At 43.0% G+C, this 25,976-nt stretch overlaps 3 protein-coding genes across 4 annotated transcripts; all 3 read left to right on the top strand.

Moving 5' to 3' along the window:
- Positions 1–227: 227 nt before the first annotated feature.
- nckipsd (NCK interacting protein with SH3 domain) lies at positions 228–10,005 on the top strand. 2 transcript variants are annotated; one of them, XM_083971971.1, is made up of 13 exons: positions 228–515; positions 1,348–1,460; positions 1,552–1,759; positions 2,465–2,540; positions 3,239–3,783; positions 4,506–4,676; positions 5,913–5,999; positions 6,219–6,357; positions 6,468–6,548; positions 6,711–6,839; positions 7,829–7,918; positions 8,019–8,191; positions 8,289–10,005. In XM_083971971.1, exons 1-13 carry the CDS (start codon positions 345–347, stop codon positions 8,511–8,513), a joined length of 2,208 nt encoding a protein of 735 aa, XP_083828097.1. In that variant the 5' UTR covers positions 228–344; the 3' UTR covers positions 8,514–10,005. The 2 variants fall into 2 exon arrangements, with proteins under 2 accessions (XP_083828097.1, XP_083828096.1); XM_083971970.1 differs by having other exon boundaries at positions 3,236–3,783.
- Positions 10,006–11,242: 1,237 nt separating this feature from the next.
- Positions 11,243–17,943, top strand: slc25a20 (solute carrier family 25 member 20). The gene is made up of 9 exons (XM_083971652.1): positions 11,243–11,514; positions 13,218–13,310; positions 13,964–14,091; positions 14,183–14,273; positions 14,456–14,573; positions 15,645–15,717; positions 15,804–15,913; positions 16,692–16,816; positions 17,237–17,943. Exons 1-9 carry the CDS (start codon positions 11,413–11,415, stop codon positions 17,297–17,299), a joined length of 903 nt encoding a protein of 300 aa, XP_083827778.1. The 5' UTR covers positions 11,243–11,412; the 3' UTR covers positions 17,300–17,943.
- A 2,102-nt stretch (positions 17,944–20,045) lies between these two features.
- Positions 20,046–25,671, top strand: prkar2ab (protein kinase, cAMP-dependent, regulatory, type II, alpha, B; the record flags this gene model as incomplete). Its single annotated transcript, XM_083972430.1, has 9 exons — positions 20,046–20,316; positions 20,650–20,789; positions 22,317–22,423; positions 22,514–22,667; positions 22,850–22,951; positions 23,061–23,135; positions 23,233–23,298; positions 23,441–23,579; positions 25,074–25,671. 9 exons carry the CDS (start codon positions 20,046–20,048, stop codon positions 25,196–25,198), a joined length of 1,179 nt encoding a protein of 392 aa, XP_083828556.1. The 3' UTR covers positions 25,199–25,671.
- Between the last annotated feature and the right edge of the window lie 305 nt (positions 25,672–25,976).

Below are 25,976 nucleotides of genomic sequence, written 5' to 3'. Positions count from 1 at the left end.
AGTATGATGAGTTTGAGGATGCTGTTTTTTTTATACAGCCTTTATTAGTTGCGCTTCACTCTGCGTTTGATTAAAATGCCTGGGGGGCGTGTTGGTGTTCAGGGTGTGACTGCGCCCCCCTGTGGCGGTGACTGGAACCAGTCCCGGGTCAGATGATCAGGCTACATTGTAAATAGACAGCAGCGGTCCACCGGGGCGGGGGGGGCATGCCTTCACAGTCTCTTTAAACCGCCTCCGACAGACAGAGCGGATCGTCGCACGCGGACTTCCCCGTGTCTCCTGCTGCTGCTGCCGGCTCGGCTCGTCTCGGTTCGTCCGACGTGTTGATTACTAATCATCGGAGCATGTACCGGTCGCTGTACGCCTTCCGATCCGCGGAGCCCAACTCGCTGCACTTCGCGGCCGGAGAGAGCTTCCTAATCCTGGAGCGGAGCAACAAACACTGGTGGCTGGGGTCGCGCTGCAGCTCGGGGGAGACCGGCTACATCCCCGCCTCGTACATCGAGAAGATCCAGGTAAACACCGCTGTGTCAGCCCGGCGCCTTGTGTCGCTCTGTGGCCGAGAGCTGGAGAGAAAGTGTCGGTCGGAGGGAGGGAGGGGGGGTTGACGGGATCGAGCCGGGTGCTGCAGGCAGCGCAGGCCGTGTAGAAGCTGATGAACACATGAATTATTGGAGGGACTGACTGCTGCATTAAAGTAGAGTCGTGGCCTTCTGCACTGCAGCTGTTGACTGCGACAGGGACAGAGTCAGGGATGGGGAGAGACAGGGCAGAGACACTGAGTGCAGGACGGGAATGAGACATCAAGACAGGAAGGACAACACAACACAGCACACAGCCATTGTTTGTGCTCAGATGAAGATCATCTCCCCCTGTGACTCTGCATTTTATTTCTCCAGGATCACTCTTATATTGTTGAATAAGTAGCTACTTCCCCACGCAGCCTTTTGGTTCTCTCAGTCAGTCACACCCTCAGCTCTACAGGGAGAGGTCTCCCTTTTCCCAAGGATCCTGACTCACACTGACTCAACGAGTCAGAGCATGTATTTGGAAAAATCATAGTCTCACACGCTGGCAGGACAGGAATGCTGTCGACTGTTAATGACATTGGCTGTGGACTGAGGTTTAATGAGCCTGAATGGGAGGCCTCTCTGAGCTTAAAAGGCTGTTTTGTTAGATAACTGCCCTAGTTTGTCTCAGCCTGGAGTCACACATGCCCCAAAGGCACTTTTTTTCCTTCTTCTGTTATGTTTAAAATGTAATAATTCTGCTATGCATGCTGCCATGTTAATGAATATTTCATTTGTTTCTTTCCCTCTCGCCACATTTTGTCTTCCAACTGTGAAGGCTCCGGAGCAGGATGAGGTGTTGCAGTCTATTGACAGAGCGATCGAAGGCATCCACAATGTGGCCTTAAAAAATGGAGGCAAATACAACCTGGAGCAGCGAGATGTTCTGCAGTGAGTCAAGAATGCACGTAATAAATGTTATATCTGAAGCTATACTGTCCTTCTATCCACCGTCACGTCATTTCGTTCTCCTCTGTCACAGGAAGTTGATCCATCACAGAAAGGAGACCCTCGCACGGCGAACTCCTTCCTCTGGTCCTAAACAAGGCCTCCCATCCTCCAGCAGTGAAATATCTCTCAGTCAAACTCCTCCTCCACCCAATGGCCTTAACCGAGACTATGGACGCCAGGGAAGTGTGCCCCTATCAGGAAGCATGGACAATATGCAAGCAGAGCACGGCTTCTACCAGGTAACACACTCGTACAATACACACAATGTGACATCACACTGTCCTAAATCTGGCTCTTTTCATATTTGTAATTAATGCTTTCATGGCCGGAGTAATCTGTTTAAAAACATAATAAAGATCATCCTCGCTGCAATTTTAATCCTGTTCCTTTCTCCACCAGAAAAACACAACTACAAAAATCATCATTTCTGTTTGAGCGTTTTCCTGTTGTTCTATGTGTAGCTCTGGTTTGTCTGTTCCTTGGTGCCTCAGCTACTCTGTGTCTCAACTAGTTTTGTGGTAAACACACTGTTGAGATCTGCCTGCTCATGATTCATGTCATCACCTTCATAAAAGCATTTAAAAACCAATAAGAACACCAATAGGATTTGACTTTCATAGGTTGTAATATAGAGCTGTCAATTAATCAGTGATTGGTTATTGTGAAGAACTTTTTATAAATGAAACGATTAACAGAATTAGATTTAGATTAATTGATAATGAAATCAATAATCATCAGCTGCAGCCATATACTAATGCAGGCCTGGTCTAAGTTGCTGTTGTTCTTTAGTGCAGATTCCATAAGAAATTAACAATGAGTCCCATCATTACAAGTCAAGTGGTGATGAATCTGAAGCCCTTGGGGGCCCGGGGGGCCTCGGCCCCTCAGACAGTTGCCTGCTCTGCTCTGGTTGGTCACTCCCTCCCCTGTGTCTCCTCCTGCAGGTGCCTCCTCAGCCTCGGCGTGCAGCTCCAATCACCCCCCCTCCCCCCGAGAAGCAGAGGAACAGCCGGCGCCCAGGTTAGTGAGCAGCAGCACTGACACTACACCAGGCTTATTATAGTTCACTAAACTACTAGCAGTGAACAAATGATTTAGTAAACTGAAATACAATAAAAATGATTTATTTTTTTCCAAAAACAAGAACTAAATAAAAACTAACTAATGCTGAAGTTGAGTCAGATAACATCAGCTTAGTTGTACTTTTCTTGGAGATGCTAAAGTTGCAGGACTTGGAGTACGACCCACAGGTAGATAAGAGTGAATGGGACGTGACGAGGACTGATGGGAACATTATGGGATGCAACTAAAAAAGAAATATCCCACAAATTTGGAAGTCGATCTTCAGAGGTCTGACGGAGGCTGAAACTAGGGCTAAATAAAAACTATCAATTCCACAAAAATAAAAACTAAACTAAAACTGATTCATCACTTGTTGAACTACCTAAAACTAAACTGAATTAAAAAAAAAAAAAGCAAACTGAAAAACTAAATAAAAATAGAAACTAATGTAAATTTAAAAACCATAATAACCTTGACACACACACAGACAGGAGGCATCACAGCAGCGTGTTGTTGCTGCTGCTGCTTTTAGCTGATGCTACCTGCTGCTGCTCTGTGCTTTACACACACACACACACTCTATTCTTAGTCAGGTCACTCTCTCCCCTGTAACTGGAGCTTACTCTCTCTCTCTCTCTCTCTCTCTCCGACAGCAGAGCCGGAGGTCCCTTCCAGGGTCTCCTCTCTCCCTCCGTCCCCTGCTCCCTCCCTCTCAGTCAGCACCACCTCTCTGGGCTCTGGCTCCTCCCACTCTCTGGCCTCCTCTGAAGTCAGCTTCCCCAGTGTGTCCAGCACCCCCCCTCCTCCCGTGCCGTCCCGCGTGAAGCCCGCCGCCGCGCCCCCTCCGGACGAGCCCCCTCCCGACTCCTCTCCTCAGCCGCCTCCCGTGAAGAAAAGCCCGGCGCCGCAGCCTCCCAAGCTGCTCCCTCCCGTGCAGCCCGCCGAGGAGAAGCAGCCAGAGAGCGAATGGCCCGTCGCCCCCCCGTCTGTCGCTGAAAGCCCCCCTGCCAGCCCCACGACGCCCGAGCCGGTTCCGATGACCACCGGGGCCGAGCTGATCGAGCTGGTGCGGAAGAACACGGGTCTGAGCTACGAGCTGTCGCGGGTGGCGGTGGGCGTGGTGGTGGGCCACCTGCAGACCGCTCTGCCTCAAGCCTCCTCCGACTTGGAGCAAGTTCTGGTGTCGCTGGTGCAGAGCAAGGTCAGATTTGTTTTGATTACATCATGTGGATGGATGGAGCAGCTCGGAGAATACCAGTGTCGCTTCAAATTACAGCTCAGTCTGCATTTAGCTGACACTCTGAAACACACAGGATAGTACCATTCCTGTTTTTAAATGCACAGCAAGCGTGAGAGAGCTGCTGATATTTACATTTCTTCCTCTTGGTTCAAGGTGTTTTATCATCTGCAGCTTTTGTCTCCATTCAAGCTTGAAACACCATGATGCTTTTAGACACGAAACCAGCTGCTTTTAGACACGAAACCAGCTGCTTTTAGACACGAAACCAGCTTGGGTTCCGCAAAAATATCAACGAAGCACTTCAGCTTCTTATTGTAGGACAACAGCTGTGTGTACAGACACTACACAGTGTTGAACAGAGAAGCATGCAGCATGATTAACACTGACTAATAAAACCTGGGCTGCTCCAATCAATACGTTTATATTATTTATCATTTGTTATCATTCATTAAGACGTGCTCTCAGACTATGATCCCATTTCAGCCACTTAAGAAAGTGATGAGATGACTGAGCTGCAGCGTTTATTTGCAGTTGTTCAAGATGTTACTGTCAATTCTGAGCTTCTTCAGTATCTAAATGACAATGAAATGATTTTGCCTTATTCCATAATAAAAAGGAACATTAACAACGTGGCTCTCGTGTAAAAAGTCACAGCTCCTCTGTCATGTTTCCTGTGTCTGTAGGATTCGAGTGCAGCGCTGCCGCAGGGCCAGGTGTGTCACGATGAACAGCGACTGGAGGTGATCTTCGGCGACCTCGCCCGTCACCGCGACGATTCGCAGCAGCGTAGCTGGGCGCTTCACGAAGACCACGCTTTGATCGCCTGCTACCTGGAGGAGCTGCTGAAGATACTGGTAGGACACAGAGACTGCTGCCTGAGCAGAGAGGAAGGAGGAAGGAAGTGTGTGTCACGGTGACTAACTGTGTCACATGTAAATATGACGGGCCTAGAGGTTTATTTATGTAGGACATTTCTAACACATGTGTCATTATGGATAATTAAATGGATTCAGTTATTTATTAATTTTAGCAAGTTTAAAGGGAATTTTTTTTTTTTTTTTGGCAAATACACCTATTGCCATAATCCCTATAGTCTTAGCAGTAGGTTCATTACCTTTAATTGTCGGTGCAAGCTGTTTTTAGATCGGCGGGGCAGAGACGTGAGCTCTGCATGGTATTTCCACGTTTCCTTCATCAAACTGAATACACAATCCAACATCTCCAAAACACTGGACAAGTTGTGACCTGCACATTCACCACGCTATGAAATAATAACGTGTAATTATGTAATGTTACAACAACACATGAGGCAAATACTCGGAACTACTTGCGCTTTTGAAATCACTCTGCCCAGCAGCCGTGTCTGGAATGTAGTTCCGGCTTTGCATTTGCCTTGAAAACAACGCTGTATTGTAACTTTCCATTATTATCTCATAGCGTGGTGAATGTGCAGGTCCCAACTTGTCCACTAGAGTGTTTTGGAGTTGTTGGATTGTGTACTTGATGAGTTTGATGAGGGAAAGCCAGAAATACCATACTACCATAGCGTTTGCTGAGCAGCTTGTATCTCTGCCCCACCGATCTAAAAATAGCTTGCACCGCCAATTAAAGGTAACGAACGAACCTCTAAGACTATAGGGATTATGGCTATGGGCCAATTTGCCAAAATGTTGAATTATCCCTTTAATTGCACTGAAAAAAAGATAATTTACAGTATATCACAGGCTGTACATGAGTTCCTGAGTTGATTTAGCTGCCTTGTCCTCATTATTCTAAAAAGTTTTCTGCTGGGATGATGATGTGGCCACAGGAGCGTCCAGATGTCACGTCGTAAATACCAGACATGTTTGATGGGATCAGAGCGGCTCAGGCCACTGTAAATCCAACAGTGTGGTGAAAGACCGCGTCTGTAAACCCTCCATGCTGCCAGATACTCATCCCAACCAGACCTCAGATCAGGGTTAGGATGTTCAGATGAGTTGTTTATGAGCCCACTAACACTCTGGTCCAGTCAGTCTAGTACAGATCATGAAGTTGCATAGATAAAACATTATTACATCGTTATGACTAAGAGCTTTTCTTCTCCTCAGACTGATGCAGACCCAGAGGTCTGTAAGAGGATGTGCAAGGCCAACCACTACGAGAATGTGCTCTCTTTGGTTTCATATTATCAGATGGTAAGACATAATAATGATAATAATAATAACAATACTGATGATGATAAAGGATTTAGTAGAAAAATGTTATGTTGTCTTCAAGTCTCTTTGATGTTAATTATATTTTCTGTTTCCGTGTACTATTAGTTCACTGGTCTGAATGTGTAATTACTGTTACTGCCATGTTCAGTGTACACTTGCTCAGTGTTGTGTCTCTGTCGGTGTCATGTGACCTCACAGGAGCATCGGGTGTCTTTGCGGCTGCTGCTGCTCAAAGTGTTCGGGGCGATGTGCAGCCTTGACGCCGCCCTCATCTCCACGCTCCTCAACGCCATCCTGCCCATGGAGCTGGCCAGAGACCTACAGGCAGACACACAAGGTGAAGACACACACACACACACCTTAACCTTCACACTGCCTCCTCACAATGTGACCACAGCGTTTTTTAAATGTTTCTTTGTGTTGTTCTTTGTGTTTCTGCCCTCTCAGAGCATCAGAAGATGTGTTACACGGCTCTGGTTCTGACTATGATCTTTTCAATGGGTGAACAGGTGCCATATCATCACTATGGTATGTAGAGGCTTTCTGATGTTATATAGTGGATGCATTATCACACATCGTCTGTGGTACATGGCGTGTTCTGTCCTGTTTTTTATGCACATAAATCAGAATGGATGCATTGAAGAGACACTGTGCAATAGCTAAGACTTGCCTTTCCCTTCTTGCTTTCAGAACACTTGAATGCAGACTTTGTTCAGTTCCTGCTGGGAGTGGTGGAGGAGGGGCTTCCCAACGACCCCACAGAGCAGCTGCCTGACACCTTCCTGAACCTCCTGCTGGCCTTCAACCTGCACCACACAGGTGAGAACGTCCTCCAGAAGCTTTTCTGTCTGCTGGAAAGCACAACTCTAACTGTTCATACTGTAGTCTTAGCAGTAGGTTCATTACCTTTAATTGTCGGTGCAAGCTGATTTTAGATTGGCGGGGCAGAGACGTGAGCTCTGCACGGCATGCAGTATTTTCGCCTTTCCCTCATCAAACTCATCAAATACACAATCCAACAACTCCAAAACGCTCTGGTGGACAAGTTGTGACCTGCACATTCACCACGCTATGACATAATAATGGATGTTCAACTCTCTGATGGTTTGAGGATTGCCTGGTCTTATAGGTCTTATATACTGGTACATATTTCAAAACTTAGAAAATATAGTTGTTGGTTTCCCTACAAGTGAATGCACCTGTTGTTACTAGCCCATACATTCCTCTTTGATTCATTACTGTTCTTTTGTTGTCCCACTTTTTGTCTCTGTCTTTAGTTAGTTTTCTGTCTTTCTTTAATATACTTTGCAGGTTTTTAGCTGTTTTTATTAATGTTCTTTTTGTATTTTTAATTGTTTATTGCTCTGTTTCTGTAGTGTTTTGTTATTTTGTTTCTGTAGCACTTTGAGATTATTTTATGAAAAGCACTTTTTTACAAATTAAATGTATTATTATTATCAAGTAGTTAAGAGTATTTGCTTCATGTCTCATAATGTTACATAAATATACGTTATTATCTCATAGCGTGGTGAATGTGCAGGTCACAACTTGTCTACTAGAGTGTTTTGGAGTTGTTGGATTGTGTATTTGATGAGTTTGATGAGGGAAACGTGGAAATACCGTTCACCTCCATTGCATTAGCTGAGCAGCTTGCGTCTCTGCCCCGCCGATCAAAAACATCTTGCACCGACAATTAGAGGTAATGAACCTACTGCTGTAAAAGATACCTGAAGGAGATTTTCTATTGTTTTACTGTTTTTACTATTCATGCTCCATGTGTGTTGTGTGTGTGTTGTCCGTATCACCAGCACCCAGCAACAATGTGATCATGCAGGAGCTGAAGAAGAAAAACGTCAAGATCCTGTCAGAGAAAGTGCTGCTGCTTCTGAACAGAGGCGGTAAGAGACCACCGTTTGTCCCAGCTCTCATGTTCATGCATCAGACCACCCTCACTTTTACTCTTCACATCGTCATCACCTTTTATCCTCTGCTCTCCAGATGACCCCGTGTGCATGTTCAAACACACCCCGCCTGCACCACACTCGGTTCTCAAGTTTCTGCAGGATGTGTTTGCCAGCACAGAGACAGCCGACATCTTCTACAGCACTGACATGATGGTGATGATCGACATCGCCGTACGACAGATATCTGACCTTTCCCCTGGAGACAAGGTGAGATGCTGACACTCTGGAGATTTTGGCGATAAAAGCTTGTGTCAAACAGCTGATTATAACCTCCTCTCTCTCTCTCTCTCCCTCGCTGTCGAAGCTGCGGATGGAGTACCTCTCACTCATGCACTCCATCATGCGCTCCACGGACTACCTGGAGCACAAGCACCGCCTGCCGGACCTGCAGGGGGCGCTGCAGAGGATTCTCAGGGAGGAGGAAGATCCGGGCGAGGATGAGGGGAGTGCCACAGCCAAGCAGATGGATAAGCTAATCGTACAACAGATCTACAAGGAGTTTCCACACGTCTGTGAGAACCAGGACTGACCATATCATCACCATGCTCACACACTGTAGTCTGCTCCCGTCTACTGCAGGGAGGTACAATAAAGCTTGACGGAAGAAAGAAAGACCCGATGGGACGTCCCGTATCCTGTGACAGCCTGTCCCTCCTCAGAGAGCCAACTCCACTTTTGCCGGTGTTTTCTTCGACCCATTAGCCCAGAGCTGCAGCATCATGTGATGATGATTTCAAGAAGATTGTTGTTTTCCACAGCTTTTCTCCTTCTTTTGAGTGGGAGGTTATCTTTGGTGTTGAGTGCCAAGAAGGGAAAACATGCCAAAAAAGAAAACAACAACAACACCAACTGTGAGGACATGGAGATAAAAATCTAGGCCAAGCTGTGGAGCTTTTGTTACAGTGAATTCTTAGCAATAATTACCTTAAATATCAAACATGAACTAAATGTACTCAAAGTATCTTGAAATTAGACACATCAGCCACAACTATTCCTTATTCTAACCAAAGTAACTCTAACCAAATTTATTTTAGAACTAATTCAAAGATTTGTGATGAAAAGTCAGATTTGAAATGTTGAACTAAGCTGCAGAAGAACACTTTGACCCTTTATGTGCTTCCCCCTGAGAGTGGGACCAAACTACTGTGTGTTACTGAGAGCATTGTTTTTCCTTTGGAGAGCACAGTGCTCCTGAAACTTACTCTTTCATTCACCTGCTTTTTCATCATATAAAAACCAGTTGAACAGGTGTACACTCCGACCCGCGTGGTAGCATCACTATAAGCTTCTGGCTGCTGCTCCGTAGCTGTGGCTCGTCTGCAGGCGTTCTCAGTCCGGTACCTTCGTTGACCGCTTTTCAGAAACTTCAGTAATGATCACTCTGTACTTATATGTGAAGCTCCTCAAGCGACAGAAGACTTTGACCGTTTACAAATTAATGTCAAACTGTTGGACTGAAGGGTTTTTGTTCTTTATGCTGCATTCACATTTAACCTAACTGTGCTGCAATAAGGCTTTTAACACCTTGCTGTAAAATACCGAGGCGCGACTGATGTGAGGGAAAAGTGTTTCGCAGTTATTATCGAAGATGACGCATTAGTCAGTGTTGTTGATTTTCCAGTTTTCTACTGAGAATCCAGACTAGGGAGAGGGAACACAGGGCATTTCTTTAACCTCCTCATAGTCTTATTCTTCAACAGCAACATGTTTTGTCTTTGTTTCTTCCCCATCATGTGGTGATAGATGTTGTTCTCCCATTTTACACTCTTACTTCTCTCTTCTGACCCCGGCATGGCTTCTCCATCTTGAGAGGGTAGATGCAATCCTTAAGTGATATCAGATTTTAGTTCTCGTCCATGTACTCATTCATTACCTGTGTGTGTGTCTGTTTTCAGCGTGTGAGAGTGAGTGAGAGAGAGAGAGAGAAAGAGAGAGAGAGAGAGATGGACATCTCCTTTCCATGATTAACAGTGTCTGCAAAACTGCTACGACTGTGTTGTAATGAAACTAATAAAGCTCTATTTTAACAGTGACCGAGAGAGTGAATTGTGTGACAGAATGTTTTGAACTTTTTATTCATGGCAGTTTTACAGGATTAACACAGACAAACAAAACACACACCATGTCCATGAATGCAGTGGTTACAGAAAAGACGACAATTTAAATGAGAAATAAATTAAATATACTGTAGCCTATATGATAGTGATAACACTCACAAGATTGTCTCAGATTGGGGCGGTAAGTCAGATTTCCACAACATCTCTTGTTACTGTGTCATAGACTGAACAGCTCAGATGTTTTGGTCAAGCCTGTCTGTTGTCATAGCGTCCAAACAATGCTGTTTCAGCACTGGGGGTTAAATAGACCTTATAAAGCTTAGAAAACCACTGAAACAGTAGACACCAAAAGATTAGGAAGGTCTGGACATGTCCAGAAGTTGAAGCTGATGTTGTTCTTTGTCTTTCATTTGTTGCATAAAAGTGAACGATCAGGGGAAAAAAAGATTGTGCAGTTTAGACTATGTACAACTGTCAACTGAATCACATGTTTTGATAAAGTTTATAGTAGCCTACTGAGTTAACACTGTTACACTCAGGACATTACACGGCTCAAAAGATAGATAGATAGATAGATAGATAGATAGATAGATAGATAGATAGATAGATAGATAGATAGATAGACAGACAGACAGACAGACAGACAGACAGACAGACAGACTTTAATTGTCATTGTTATAAAAACAACAAAAAACAGTTAAGTGACGACTCGTGGCAGTGTAAAAACATCAAGCATCCAGGATAAATTTAATAATTAAATAAAAGATCAGGGGATAGAAGTGTAATCTATCTGAATGAGCTGATTGATTGATTGGGGGGCGGGCGGTGACATGCAGCAAAGGGCCACAGTTGAACCTGGGCACTGAACACTGAGCCTCATTGATATTTGATAAGGGCAATGGTAATGCCCCTGTTACCATACAATAACAACAACAATAGGGTTGTTGTAAATATAATATAATATAATATAATATAATATAATATAATATGGTTAGGTATATAAATGTGATAAATGTCCTCTTTTTATAAATATAATCATATGGAAAAGCTAATATTTAGTTCTTATATAAAAAGTCAATAAACAAGGAAACACAGTTTACACAGGATCTTTGTCGTCTATTTCGTTAGACACAGTCAGTCAGTGTTGTAGTCGGAGTGTTTCCACACGGACAGCTAACCGAGCCGTACCAGAGGAGCGCTGTGTTGCAGTCAGACCGGTCCGGGTAGATATTAAAGTGGGTCAAAGGTCCAACAGCAGTGTAGCAGTTGTCAGACCAGGTGAGCTGCTGCTTCTTGGTTCGTGTCCTCCTCTCCCTTCACTCGGTTCGGCTTCCTTTGTTTTTCTTCAGCTCAGCCGGAAAAACAGCGAAAATGTCCAAACAGCAGCCGATCAGCCCGCTGAAGAACTTCTTCGCTGGAGGGTTCGGAGGAGTCTGCCTGGTGTTCGCCGGACATCCACTCGACACCATTAAAGTAAATATTGCATAGTGTATGCCTATGTGTGTGTGTGTGTGCGTGCGTGCGTGTGTGTGTGTATCACTTGCTCATTGCATATTGTAACGTTATATGACACAGCCTTCAGACTCAGAGCAGTTCCTGGTTGTAGTGTCAAACACTGTGTGTGTGTGTGTGTGTGTGTGTGTGTGTGTGTGTGTGTGTGTGTGTGTGTGTGTGTGTGTGTGTGTGTGTGTGTGTGTGTGTGTGTGTGTGTGTGTGTGTGTGTGTGTGTGTGTGTGTGTGTGTGTGTTGGTGCAGGGAGCTTACTGCTGCAGCCCTTTCACCTACTTCAGGTCACTTTAATGACTCAGCTCACTGCTGTTGCACATCTCACCTGGCTGCTGTCAGTGTATTAGTACACCTTTACTTCCAGTGCTCTGGGATAGAGTCAGACTCTCCGTGTACAGGTGCATCTCAATACATTAGAATATCATGGAAAAGGGCATGTCAGTAATTCAATTCAAAAAGTGAAACTAGTAGCTACATTATATAGATAGATTACACACGGAATGAAACATCATCTCTTTATTTATTTACTGTCTTTTATTTGTAATGATAATGGCGAACATCTAATAAAGACCTAAGTAGTATCTCAAAAAATGTGATTATTACAAAAAAGCAATTTAAAAAAGCATTTTTAATATGGTGGTAAAGTCTGTCCATCTATATGCTCTTAATACTTGGCTGTTTGACTTGAACTGCTGGAAATTGACTTTTCCTAGTTTATGGGCTCTCTACTTCCTACTGTGCTACTTCCTGAACTTAAGGCAGCTCCTTTGTTTCCTGTCTTACACTATTGGACAAACTGATTAATCCAGGTGTGTCTGAGTAGTCACAATGGTCAGACACACCTGGATTAATCAGTGTTCAATAATGTAAGACAGGAAACAAAGGAGCTGCCTCAGGTTCAGGAAGTAGTGGAGCTGTGCATAGAGCCCATTGAGATGCACCTGATGTGGGACATTGAAACCTCCCTGGACACTTGAGTGGCAGCCAGCCAATCATCTAACAGCTATGTAGCTGAGTTGAGCACCGTCTCCAGGTGTGTTTATTGAGATTATAAACTAAAAAAGGACACATAAACTCGTCGGTATGGTAACAGTAACAGGCAACTGTCACCAGCTGTCCTTTCAAAATAAATGCATAAAAAGCCAGAGACTGGTGGCGGTGAGAAATGTAGCGGTGGCGGTCGGCGCCAAATTTTCTATGCAGGAAAAACACCTGAATCACATCATTATGTGTGGCCACGTCCTGCCTTCATACAACATGAGTTCTTTCAGGTGCACAGTTTGGTTGTGTCAGTGTCTTTCTCCTTGTTGTTTTGGCTCATTGTCACGTTGCTCAGTGAATCAGACTCATGAGAGTGAATCATCAGACACTGTAAGCTGTAAACACAACACTGACATCATCGCCTCCTCAGCGACAGTTATTAAGACAAACAAGTAAAGCAAACAAACATGTTTACACGTCCAACACACAGTGTAACATTTGCATTTATTTGATAATCCATCGTTTACTTTCCAAATATTGGACTTATTCTAACTTGCCCTGAAGGTGTTGGATGAGGTGCAGCTGAGGAAGTTGTTCCACTTCAAACATGTCCTGTGAAGTCCACAACCTTCACCACTGTATGTTGTATTGTCTGGATCATCATAAAAACATTCTTCTTTTCTTCTCAGGTGCGTTTACAAACTCAGCCTAAACCCAAACCTGGAGAGCGCCTCATATATGCTGGAACCATCGACTGCTTCAAACAGACGTTAGCCAAAGAGGTGAGGATGCTCATGTTTTGTTTAGTTTTTTATTAAGTGATGCCAATGCAAGACAAGAGGGCGTCTATATTTAGAAATAATGGGGATGAACTGGAGCCACCGGAGCTCCAGAAAGAGTATAAGCCAGTGTTTTCCAACCTTGGGGTCGGGACCCCACGTGGGGTCGCCTGGAATTCAAATGGGGTCGCCTGAAATGTCAAGTAATTGATAAAACAAAATTACTGGTAAAATATTTTTTTAAATTATGATTAAAACACCACACACAACCTTAAACAACTGTACTCTATACTTAGCTGGCGCATCTTGATTGATGGCCGTGATCACGTGACTGCATGTGATCGGGGGTCGCTAGAAATTGGGTCACAAGCCAAAAAAGGTTGGGAACCACTGGTATAAGCAAAGAAAGATACATGCGAGATGGGAGAGAAAAGAAAAGAAGGAGAGAGAGAGAGGAAAAAAAGGATGGGGGGCAGACCCCCTTTTTGTATAGATGCATATATAAAGAAGAGAGAGAGTGGAGAGAAAAGTGGCGATAAAGGGAAAATGAATGAAATATAGAAAAGATGTCAGCCAAAGAGCTGAGGATGATCACATGTGTCCTTCCTCTGTGGTGCTGATGTTTCCATGTCTTCTTCTCCTCCTCCTCTCTCCAGGGGTTGAAAGGCCTTTATAAAGGCATGGCCGCCCCCATCATCGGGGTCACGCCCATGTTCGCCGTCTGTTTCTTTGGATTCGGACTCGGGAAGAAGCTCCAACAGAAAACTCCTGATGACATCCTGACGTAGGTTTTTGTTGTTTTTGTTCAGTGCTGAACTCGTTCAATCTGTGACTGATACTTAGAGGTGACTGGGCCGTGTCGCTCCTCTCCACAGGTATCCACAGCTGTTTGCTGCTGGGATGTTGTCTGGTGTGTTTACCACGGCCATCATGGCTCCTGGAGAACGGATCAAATGCCTCCTACAGGTCAGGAGGTCACTGTGTGTGTTTGTGCAGATAAACAGGATCTAATCAGTGAGCCACAATGACAGATCCATTCAGCATGCCTAAAAGAGTTGATGTTCCATCAGGCTCTTCTTTTATTGCCTCAAATTCTGCTCAGGTTGCTCTTTGTGAAAAGAGTGTAAATGTTGTTGTGTGTGTTGCAGATCCAGGCAGCATCTGGAGAGGTGAAGTATGCTGGACCCATGGACTGTGCCAAACAGCTGTATCGACAGTCTGGGATCAGAGGAATCTACAAAGGCACTGCTCTGACTCTGATGAGAGGTGCTTCATTACTCCAATAGATCCTGAGTCCAAGCAAACAGAAACTAAACAACACATGAACCCCTTAATGTTTTATAGACAACCCTTTGGACTTTCTAAGTTTTCTGCATTAACTGGCCATTGAATGTGATCGATCTACTTCTAAGTCACAAGTATAAACAAACACAATGTGCTTAACCTAATACCACACAAACAATTAGAATATGTCATGTCCTTATTGAACACATCCATTAAACATTCACAGTGCAGGTGGAAAAAGGATTTAATAAGTGGTTGAAGCTCCTCTGGCAGCAACAACCTCAACCAAACGTTTCCTGTAGCTGAAGATCAGAACTGATCAACACTCAGGATGAATTCTGGACCATTGGTCCTTAATACTGCTTCAGCTCAGCCACGTTATTATGGTATGTCTGGTGTGAATGGCTCTCTGGAGGTCATTCCACAGCATCCCTATTGGATTCAGGTCTGGCTCTGACTGGGCCGCTCCCAAAGGTGGATTTTCTTTTTTTGAAGCTACTCTAGATGATCCAGATCGTAGATTTACTTCAATGTTTAGGCTCATTGTCCTGCTGAGTTTCATCTGGTGGACGCCACCCTGACATTATCCTGTAGGAAGCCTGGATAAACTCTGGATGGTGGTAAACTGTCCAGGCCCTGAGGCAGCAGAGCCCCAAACCATGATGCTCCTCCACCGTACTTCACCTTTAACATAATGTTTACATGCTGCTATGCAGAGCCATTTTACACCATACGTACAAAAAAATACTAAATAAATAAATGAAAATACAAAAAAATAAATCTTAGTTTCATCAGTCCACAAAACAATTTCCATTAGTGTTGTGGAGTGGCAAACTTCAGGCAATTCTTCTGCAATGGAAAGCAAAGCAAGTAATGCAGAAAACTATGAAATTCCAAAGGGTTCACATACTTGTTCTTGAATGAGTACTGCATATTCACATAGAAACATTAGGTAATAACTGTCAATTATCCATCCAGTTACTTATCTAGTAATGATGAGTATGTTATTGCTTGTTATGACGGACTGTTGTGATCTTTGTTGTGTAAACTCAGATGTTCCAGCCAGTGGGATGTACTTCACGTCCTACGAGTGGTTGAAGAACCTCCTCACACCTGCAGGGAAAAGGTGTGTGTTTGTCTTTCTGCTTGTTATTTACGAGCCTCTGCTTTAAAAAGACGTGAGCGGTCAAACCTGCCGTCTTCTCTCCACAGCCATAACGACCTCAGTGTTCCCAGTGTGCTGTTTGCCGGCGGAATGGCTGGAATCTTTAACTGGGCCGTCGCCATTCCAGCCGACGTTCTCAAGTCTCGCTTCCAGACAGGTTTGTTTGATAAACTGTTAAATATTGGGTTTGTTTTCTCTTACTTTTAGCCTCATTTTGTACAACTTCCTACTATAACAGAAGAGAGTTAATGTTCGGTTTGCGTCCTGTCCACTAAACACTGTCTTGTCTCAAGCATTTGGTGCAGTTCTTAGATTCTCTTTTTCTTATTCTGCTGCTCTACACTTTCTGAGATGTTGTTATTTGAGCTCAGCCCCAGGTGGACAGCTGTGTCTGTATTTCTGTTTTTCAGATGATGTTAAATTTAATTTCATATGGTAATATGGAATGCCTGTAAAAAGTTCGGTGTGTATGAAGTAGAGATCGACCGATACGTTTTTTCCAGGGCCGATACCAATAAGGATTATTAGTAATCACGGAGACTGATAACAGATATTCAGAACTGATATTCATTTGCAGTAAAAATTAAAATTTCGGTGTCAAAATTTAGAATAAAGCACCTGGGATTAGACTGAATACAGTACTGTTTTCTTTGGACACTGTAATGACCTTACATTTTTGTACAATAACACAAACTCCAATAGAGTGGGGGCTGTGGGCAGGACATTGTTACACAGCCCAGAGTGGAGAGAGAGACAGCATTTTAAAATACATCTTTTTTATCAGTTATCAGTGAAAAAAGGCTGATGTCGAATATCGACGAATATTATTGGCTATGCCGATAATTGGTCGATCCCTAGTATGAAGTCACTCCTTACTGTGTCTTACATGGGCAGGTGTCACTGTTCCTGAGGTTTATTATGTGTCTTCCTCTCAGCTCCTGAGGGAAAATATCCCAATGGTTTCCGTGACGTTCTGAGGGAGCTGGTCAGAGAGGAGGGCGTGGGCTCACTATACAAAGGCTTCAACGCTGTCATGCTTCGAGCCTTCCCTGCAAACGCAGTAAGTATACTTTTTCTTATTTTGTTCACAGACATGGTGAAGGTGCATTTAGACATGGAGCATGAGATGATGAAGAGGATCTGGACGTGAACGTCAGTGGTTCATGTTTCATATTTAGGTCAGCAGGATATTACAGGTGCTATAATAAATACAGACATCAGTCTCATTGGACTGGAAGGTTGATCATGAAGAATTTAAAACATTTAGTCAGTAATGAAGTTATATGTCATCAATTAAAGGCCAAGCTGCACCAAAAATATCTTTTAAAATATAATAATAAAGGGCCATCCAAAAATATGTAGAAATGACATAAAACAAAATGTGAGCATAAAGCCTGTGTAGCTGGTTTGTGATGAAATGATATGACCCATTCTGCCCTGCATCACTGTTACACACTCTAACTCTGTCTCTTTGTTTCAGGCCTGTTTCTTAGGCTTCGAGTTCGCAATGAAGTTCCTGAACTGGGCGGCACCGAACCTGTGATGAAGCGCTGAGCGTTGCCTCGTGTGTGAATCCCAGGAAGAACTGTCACACAACAATGGAGTTGAAAGCAGTGGACCCACTCTAAGTCAAGCAACATGAAGCAGTTTTTAGAATTCTCCAATGATGAACTTGATTATCTTCTAAACCTTGTGTTACTGTAGAGCACACGCATCAGACCTGCTGAGGGTTCAGGGCAGAGATGTTGTCATGACTCTGCCAGTACCAGTGCCAGTACACACACACACACACACACACACACACACACACAGACGTCGAATGTTCTCACTCCCTTTGTTTTACTTGATTTTGATTTATTTTAAATTCTGTTTATATATACATATAAAAGAAAAGGAACATGAACTGAACATGTTGTGCCTTATACCTTTTGTTACCTGCGAGTAAGTGTACATATCAGGGAAAAGGTGCACTATGTCGTACCGTGTGTGTTCAGTCTCTCAGTGATACACGCCTTTCAGACTGTCTGCTGCTTCCTGTACGGTCACACACCACTCAGTGGCCCCTGGTACTAACTCCACTTTCTGTTTGTTTCAGTGTGAAACTGTGAGAGTCATCATCATGACAGGGATTGAATTGAACTGTATGAATGTCGACATGTATAGAAATAAAGAGCAGAATCCATATTTAGAATCAAATGGTGTTGCACATTTATTTGGATTTACTAAAACAATCTATAAGTATCACAAAAAATTAAAGCAAATGACAATACAACTGAGTTATAATAAAGAACATGAAACAAATAATTACAAAGAATTTCAAAGAGAACACCCATGATGAAATAAAGTTACATATTGAATGGTTTATGAATATACAGCCATGGCCAAAAGTTTAGAGAATGACACAAATATTAATTTTCAGTCTGCTGCCTCAGTTTTTATGATGGCAATTTGCATATACGCCAGAATGTTATGAAGAGTGATCAAATGAATTAGCAATAATTGCAAAGTCCCTTCAGGAGAGAGGTCCAGGTGTTGTAAAGAAGGCTTCGGGGCGCCCAACAAAGTCCAGCATGCGCCACGGCTGTCTCCTAAAGTAGATCCAGCTGTGTGATCGGGGGATCCACCAGTTCAGGTAAATTCATACAAAACCTCTGATGACCTCAGGGCAGTTTTTCAGCAAGCAGTCGCTGCATTTGCCTCGAAAACAACTCTGTCGCATAACATTCCTTTATTATCTCATAGCGTGGTGAATGTGCAGGTCACAACTTGTCCACCAGAGGGTTTTGGAGTTGTTGGATTGTGTATTTGATGAGTTTGATGAGGGAAACCAAGAAATCCCTTGAACCTCCGTAGCGTAGCTCTGAGCAGCTCGCGGCTCTGCTCTGCCATTCTAAAGATAGCTTCCACTGACAATTAAAGGTAACGAACCTACTCCTATATGACTAAAGGGATTATGACAATGAGCCAATTTAACAAAAGGTTGAACTATCCCTTTAATGCTCAGGAATGGCAGCAGGCAGGTGTGAGTGCATCTGCACACACAGCGAGGGTTGGACTTCTGGAGAAAGGCCTGGTGTCGAGAAGGGACAGCAAAGAAGCCACTTCTGTCCAGGACAAACACCAGGGACAGACTGATGTTCTGCAGAAGGTCCAGGCACTGGACTGCTGGGGACTGGGGTACAGTCTTTTCTCTGATCAGTCCTCTTCTTCGCCATTGTTTGGGGCATCCAGAGAAGAAAAGGTGAGCGCTCCCATCAGTCTTGTGTCAGCCAACAGTAAAGCATCCTGAGTCCTTTCACTCACTCACAGCCATGAATAAAGAACAGTACCAAAACATCATCCGAGAGCAACTTCCCCCAACCATCCAAGACACTTGATCAACTTCATGCAATTGTCAATAAAAGCCTTAGGCACTGAAATGCTTGTAGGCTTACTTATTCATCAGTTACCACAACAACATCTGACAAAAGATCTAAAAACACTGGAGCAGCAAACTTTGTGAAAAACAGTAGGCTACTTGTGTCATTCTCAAAACATTCGGCCACAACTAGTCAGAAAAACAAGTTTTTCTGTCCAGCATAAAAATGTGATGTTTAACTGAAACATCTCATACCTGAAATGTAAACATTTTATTAGAATGTGTTTTCGCAAAACTTTCTGAACCTCTGTCCAGGTTGAAATAAATGCTTTGTTCAGGATGTCCGAAAGCAGGTGAAGGAATAATGTAGGAAGTCTTAAGAAAAAGCTGGTGGTTCTTATGTTATCCTCCCTTTCCTATTCCAGAGGATACTAAATACTTGAATACCTGTTTGTTTCTCTGTAGTTCTAGTGTTTGAATTTAGAAACACTCCTCGCCCTAAAGAACTCTACTGTCTGTGTGTTGAGGGCTGTTTCTGCAGATGTCAACAGCAGTCTGACTTCCAGTACAAACGATTAACAGTCCTCTCTCTGTGCACCGTGTCTTTGCCAAATCATCAAGTTCTGATGCCTAATCCACTGGACAGCCTTTAATTACTACTGAAGTGAAAACTCCAGCTCAATATTTTCCGACAGGCTGTGCTAAATAAAAAGATCGATATGCTGCTGAATGAGAGTGGGGGAGGAGTCAGTTTGGTCCACACAGAAGATTGTTCATCTAATCTGGAGGCCATTCAGAGCTGCTGATGCTGCCGTTTGATATTTCAGGTGTTACTAAGTGAGCTCAGTGGAGATGCAGGCCCTCTAGAGGTGACCCAACATCGTTAACAATCCAAATCTGACCTCTGACCTCTGACCTCTGAAGCTGAATGATGAGTACTGTGGAGATACCGGCCGGATTAAAGGAGCTCCTGCAGGGATACACTGTGGAGGTGCTTCGCCGCAGGCCGCCCAACTTGGTTGAATTTGCGGTGCAGCATTTCGCACAGATTCTGGAAAATCAAAGAAATGACCAACAACAAGCCAAGAGACGCAGCACAAAACCAGCGAGGAAAGGCGTCACCTTTGAAATAAACAAGTCCTCAAAGGATGACGAGGAGCAGGAGGAGGAGGAGGAGGAGGAGGAGGAGGAAGAAACTATTAGTGAGTACTGACATGTTATTTTGTCTGGTGTCAGCTCTAGATGAAAAAAATGTAACTTTGAGAAACATCATCTTGTAAATGTTTCAAAACACAGAGCTTCATACTGGCAGAAAGAACAGAGACATCATCTGGAGACTGAGATTTGCAAGTGCACAAAAATTTGTATTAATGCAAAGTTTCACAAATAAATTCACTATCATCTCTTCTCCATAGAGTCCACCACCGGTAAATACAACCGCAGAGTTTCAGGTCAGTAACTGGAACATACTCTGTCGTGAATATTAATCAGTGTTGACCACGGTTCAGTATTTTCATTTGTTGGTCCTGCTGTAGTTTGTGCCGAGGCGTACAACCCTGACGACGATGAGGATGATGATGCCGAGCCTCGGGTGGTGCATCCTAAAACAGATGAGCAGCGTCGCAGGCTTCAGGACGCATGCAGAGACATTTTATTGTTCAAAACTCTGGAGCAGGTACAACAACCTCCTATCATCCCACTGGGTTTCCTCTTTTTGAATATGTGTCTCTTTATTCTTCACATAAAGATTAGATTAGATTCAACTTTATTGTCATTGCACATGTCACAGGTTTTTGCATCTAACCAGAGTGCAAAATCAGTAGGTAACAGATATCAATATATGGATGCAGAAGTACAGGGTATGGAATGATATATGATATATAGTATACACACACACACACATCCCTCTAGTGCTGGGTTTCAGGAGCTGCTCAACATATGTTCAGAATATGGGGTAGAATTTAATGTTAGTTATAATGCCAAAAAGAGCTCTGTTATGATCTGTCGAACTAAAGGTGATAAGGAACTGGTGTTCCCATTATTTCATTTGTCAGGGAATGTGTTACCTTTTTGTCACACTGTTAAGTATTTGGGACACATCATCACTGATGATTTGTGTGATGATGAGGATATGCAACGGCGTATTTTATATACACAAGCCAATGTGCTGAAACGTAAATTTTTCTGGTGTTCTAATGATGTTAAAATTAGTCTCTTCAGAGCTTACTGTAGCCCCCTTTATACTGCCCCCTTGTGGGTTAAGTTCAAAAAGGCAAGCATTCGCAAACTTCAGGTTGCCTATAACGATTGCCTACGAATTTTGATGGGAAAACCCAGGTGGTGCAGTGCGAGTGAGTTATTCTGTCAAGTGCGTGTAAATACTTTTCAGGCTCTGTTGCGGAAATTGATGTATAAATTCATCTGTCGACTGAATGACACACAAAATTCTGTCTTAATGCTGTTGATCAATCCTGGACTCAGTGCTGTGAGATACCAGTCAGCCATGTGGAAACACTGGTATGACTGTCTCTTTTAAATTTGCATGTGTGTTTGTTTTTTTAATGGACCATGAGTCTAATAATAAAGTCTATCTATCTATCTCTCTATATATAGCCTATATATATATATACATATTTATTTACAGTATATACAGAAAGTGTAGAAAGTAGAAAACATGGATGTACAAAAGTGCAAAAATGTGGTGCAAGCGGATTCAGGTCCAGTGTGTAATAATTGGCAAGGTTTATTGGCAAAATCTTAAAATACTACCCATGAATATATTTGTATAAGTGTATAATCACTATAAATAAAATTTGTTTGGTTTCTGTAACCTTATGATTATTCTTACATATAGCAGGGGTCTTGCTTTAGAGAGTGTCACCATCTTGCGCTGCCATGTTTGTATGGCAGGAAAATCCAGCCAGTCAGAGAGCACGTTTCAAGAGTTTCGTAAAATGGTTTAGATCTTCACCTCATCGCTTCATGCTCCTGAAATACTCCCAGTCGTGGTGAACAAGTTTTTTTTTTTTTCACGGTTTCCCCCCATTTTACACACTGGACCTTTAAAAGTGCAGTGGTGTCAATACAGTACTGTGTAAACAGATAAAAATAGGTCAGACAAGTCCACATGCTGGGAGGGGGGGGGGGTTGGTGAGTGTGTGAGGACTTTGACTTGAACATAAAGCTGACTCATGTCCTCCAGGAACAGTTCAATGAGGTTCTGGACGCCATGTTCGAGGTGCTGGTCAAACCTCAGGAGCACATCATAGACCAAGGAGATGACGGAGACAATTTCTACGTCATAGAGAAGTGAGTGAGACAGTTCACACTGTTGTCTTTATCGTTCTGATGTCTGACCTCGCTTACACTGACTTCTCTGTACCCTCCCACCGTTCCCAGGGGCGTGTATGATATTTTTGTGCAGAAGGACGGAGTCGGTATTTGTGTTGGAAAGTATGACAACAAGGGGAGTTTTGGTGAGCTGGCTCTCATGTACAACACACCACGAGCCGCCACGATCGTTGCGACGGATGAAGGCGCCCTGTGGGGCCTGGTGAGTCCAATAGAGGGTCATGACTTTCACCGCCCCAAAGCATCATGTAACATCTGGAGTGAACTGACTATGTTGCCAAGTAGATAAACATAAAAAAGACAAATGAAGAATTCTTACAGACTTCAGTTCTAAAACTGAAGGAAAGTCAAATTATTGATTATCTCGTATTTTTTATTTCTCAGGATCGAGCCACATTTCACAGACTGATCGTGAAGAACAACGCGAAGAAAAGGAGGATGTACGAAGCCTTTATCGAGTGTGTTCCTCTTCTGAAGTCTCTTGAGGTTTGTATTAGGAACAGAACCGCTACACAAACATTAGAATTGTTGAATAGATGGACATTCAGTCGCCTTATGCTTATGGCGTCTCCATGCTTCGTTTTCTTGCCACAAGCTCTCTGAGAGAATGAAGATTGTTGACGTTTTGGGAGCACGAGGATTTAAAGATGGAGATCGTATAATCACACAGGTAGGCTACAGTGTTTGTTGGGGCATTTGTTGCTGCTGGTGTTTTGAACTAGTTTGGTTTGGTTGGATTAAATCTATGATGTTGTCTGCACCTGCAGGGAGAGATGGCCGACTGTTTCTACATTGTGGAATCAGGAGAAGTGAAGATAATGATAAAGAGCAAAGTAAGTATGTCAGTGTCAGAATTTCCTATTGTTTACCAGAGGGTGGATGTTATATATTTATTATTTAATTCAGTTTGTATCCAGTAACAACTGCTGACAGGGCACTACTTACAGGATTTACAGGTTCCTCTGTGTGTTCCAGACAAAGGTTGGCCAGCAGGACAACGCTGAGGTGGAGGTGGCTCGTTGCTCCAGAGGGCAGTATTTTGGGGAACTGGCACTAGTGACCAACAAACCACGAGCAGCGTCTGTTTATGCTGTGGGAGAAACCAAATGCTTAGGTATGTCTGTGTGTTTCAGGAGGGACTGGGGATTGATCCTCTGCAGTTTGTTTTCAGTGTGTGTATGTCACTTGTGGGAAGAATTACTAAATGGGTCAGAAGGGCACAGGATCCAGGTCCAGCTCACTTGAGTTTCTGTTTCCAGAGATGAGTAACATATCCTGTTAAAAAAAACAGTCAAAAGACCAGACAGAGATATGAAACAGCTACAGAGAGACAACAAACAAGCAGAATGATGAAGAAATGCAGTGATGTCAGCGATGGAAAAACAGCCACGAACAGATGCAATGACCACAACCGATTTTGGAACATATGGAGGCAGAACAACCACAGGCTGGTTCAGAATGGCTAAAAAAAAAACTGAAACAGAATAAAAGCAACTAGCAACATAGAACTGCCACAGAGATACACAACAGCCACAGACGTAACTCTACTAAGAGACACTGAGCATTACAAAGACACAAAATGTTTTGTGACTTTTTCAATGTAAAATTTTCCCTCTGGAAGCACTGAGGGACTTATATCTGTCTCCTATTCTGTCAGTGGACAGGGTCACTAGTTTCACTGACCAAATATTTTGACAGGCAAGATGTGATCCTATAGAAATAAAACTTACAAAACTGGGAAACATTATCTCCTTAATTGATGGATCTGTCCTTTCTGGCATCAGAGTGAAGTATAGTAGCAGTGTTATAAAACCTGAACTAAGTCTGAGGATAATTTCAGTTTCATTTTTTTTAAATATATATATACATATAAGTGCAGATGCAACATGAAGTTATATATTAGATATAAGTTATAGTGTAACAGTATTGTATTAATAGATGTGATCAACATGTTTTTCTGAAAAAGAAAAATTCATACAGCAAAAGAAGCAGATCAGCCAGATGTTAAATATCCAAACACAGACAGCCAAACAACAGTAATTGAAATCAAAGTCTAATGGAAGCTGAATGATGGTTTAAATCACATGTTGGGTTGGAAAGTGAAAATGAATGCCAAGTTTTGGTGTTATAGCACATTAAACCAGGTGTATCCCCCTGTGGCTGTAGTTATAACCTCTTGACAAATGCTTACTAAGATAGTTCCAGGAAGTGGAGGAGGACACAGGCCTCAGATCACAGTAGATATGGGATGAAATATCTGCAGGCCACATGAAAGAGGTGACTCAACATCTGAACATTAACCAAAAAACTGCCATGACAGTCAAGTGCAGAAATACAGACTCTTATCCATGATGCCAGAAAAGGCAGAAGAGTGTAACTTCACACACATTTCATGGTGAAAGTGTAGCTCATACCCACATATTGTTTTCTCTGTAGCATACCTCTATCGATTTCCCACGGGGGAGTTTTAGAAACATCATATCGGCTGCATTTATTGATCATCATATTGAACATGTCATGTCAGTACTCTGGTTTGACTGTTGACACTTGAAACTACAAGGCCGGCAAAAGGCTGACAGAATTCAAAATGTCTTTGTTTCTCTCTCAGTAATCGACATCCAGGCTTTTGAGCGTTTGCTGGGCCCTTGTATGGACATCATGAAGAGGAACATCTCCCAGTATGAAGACCAGCGGGTGGCACTGTTTGGCTCCAGTGTAGACTTGAAACACTAGTGCACAAAATTATAAATCAGTACTTCAGCAAAACCACAGTAGCAGTGCATGTCTTCTATGTCCATACAGTAAACTGTACTGTATCTATACCACTCTGCTGTCATGAGGTAAACATGTTGTGAGCAGATTATACCAGGTTTCTTATGTGACATTCCTGATCATCACCCAAAGGACATATATGCAAGTCTATACTCATATTCAAAGACTGTGGATTCATAGCAGTGCCTTAAAAATATAAAATAATATAATAGAATAATAAAATAAGCATGATAATATAAACAGGAATTCATAAACCAGTAAATATTTATTATAAGTGTGGGTATTAAACAATAAAAAAAATACTTCTACCTGTTGTTTTTCCTAGAAATATGATAGCAAGTAAAAGCATTTTTCCCTCATTGATTTTCCACATTTTGTTGTGTTATTGATTGCTGCTTATATTTTCTGAATATGCCACTCCTATGACTCCACAGCAGTCACCTTACCTTCACCACTGGCTGAACCATGACAGCAAGAAAATGTCTCCACTTCCTGAACCCTTTCATCATCCCTCATATTACCTCTTGCAGGAACACTGAACTGTCCAAATAGCCACAGACTTAAGTCATTCTACATGTGGTTCACAGTTCCACTTCAGTTCCAGTTTTTGCACTTCTTGTGCTCATACAGACATCATGTTAATCTTTTCACTACCTTCTTAATTTCACTATACAAGGTACTGAGCAAATTAAGTAATCAGTAAATGTTGACAGCCCCCTTAATAACAGAAACAGCTGGC

This window comes from Trachurus trachurus (genome assembly GCF_905171665.1).
Source record: "Trachurus trachurus genome assembly, chromosome: 5".
NCBI classification, from domain to species: Eukaryota; Metazoa; Chordata; class Actinopteri; order Carangiformes; family Carangidae; genus Trachurus; species Trachurus trachurus.
Note: the sequence above shows the minus strand (reverse complement) of the source record. Positions and strands in the feature narration are given on the sequence as shown.

Bases quoted from the DNA above. Each gene is read 5' to 3' on its own strand.
- slc25a20 (XM_083971652.1), top strand. From the start codon at position 11,413: ATGTCCAAACAGCAGCCGATCAGCCCGCTGAAGAACTTCTTCGCTGGA. The intron at 13,311-13,963 runs GTGAGGATGCTC...TCCTCTCTCCAG, and splicing joins AACAGACGTTAGCCAAAGAG to GGGTTGAAAGGCCTTTATAA. The intron at 14,092-14,182 runs GTAGGTTTTTGT...TCCTCTCCACAG, and splicing joins ACTCCTGATGACATCCTGAC to GTATCCACAGCTGTTTGCTG.
- nckipsd (XM_083971970.1), top strand. From the start codon at position 345: ATGTACCGGTCGCTGTACGCCTTCCGATCCGCGGAGCCCAACTCGCTG. The intron at 3,784-4,505 runs GTCAGATTTGTT...CTGTGTCTGTAG, and splicing joins TGTCGCTGGTGCAGAGCAAG to GATTCGAGTGCAGCGCTGCC. The intron at 6,840-7,828 runs GTGAGAACGTCC...CCGTATCACCAG, and splicing joins CTTCAACCTGCACCACACAG to CACCCAGCAACAATGTGATC.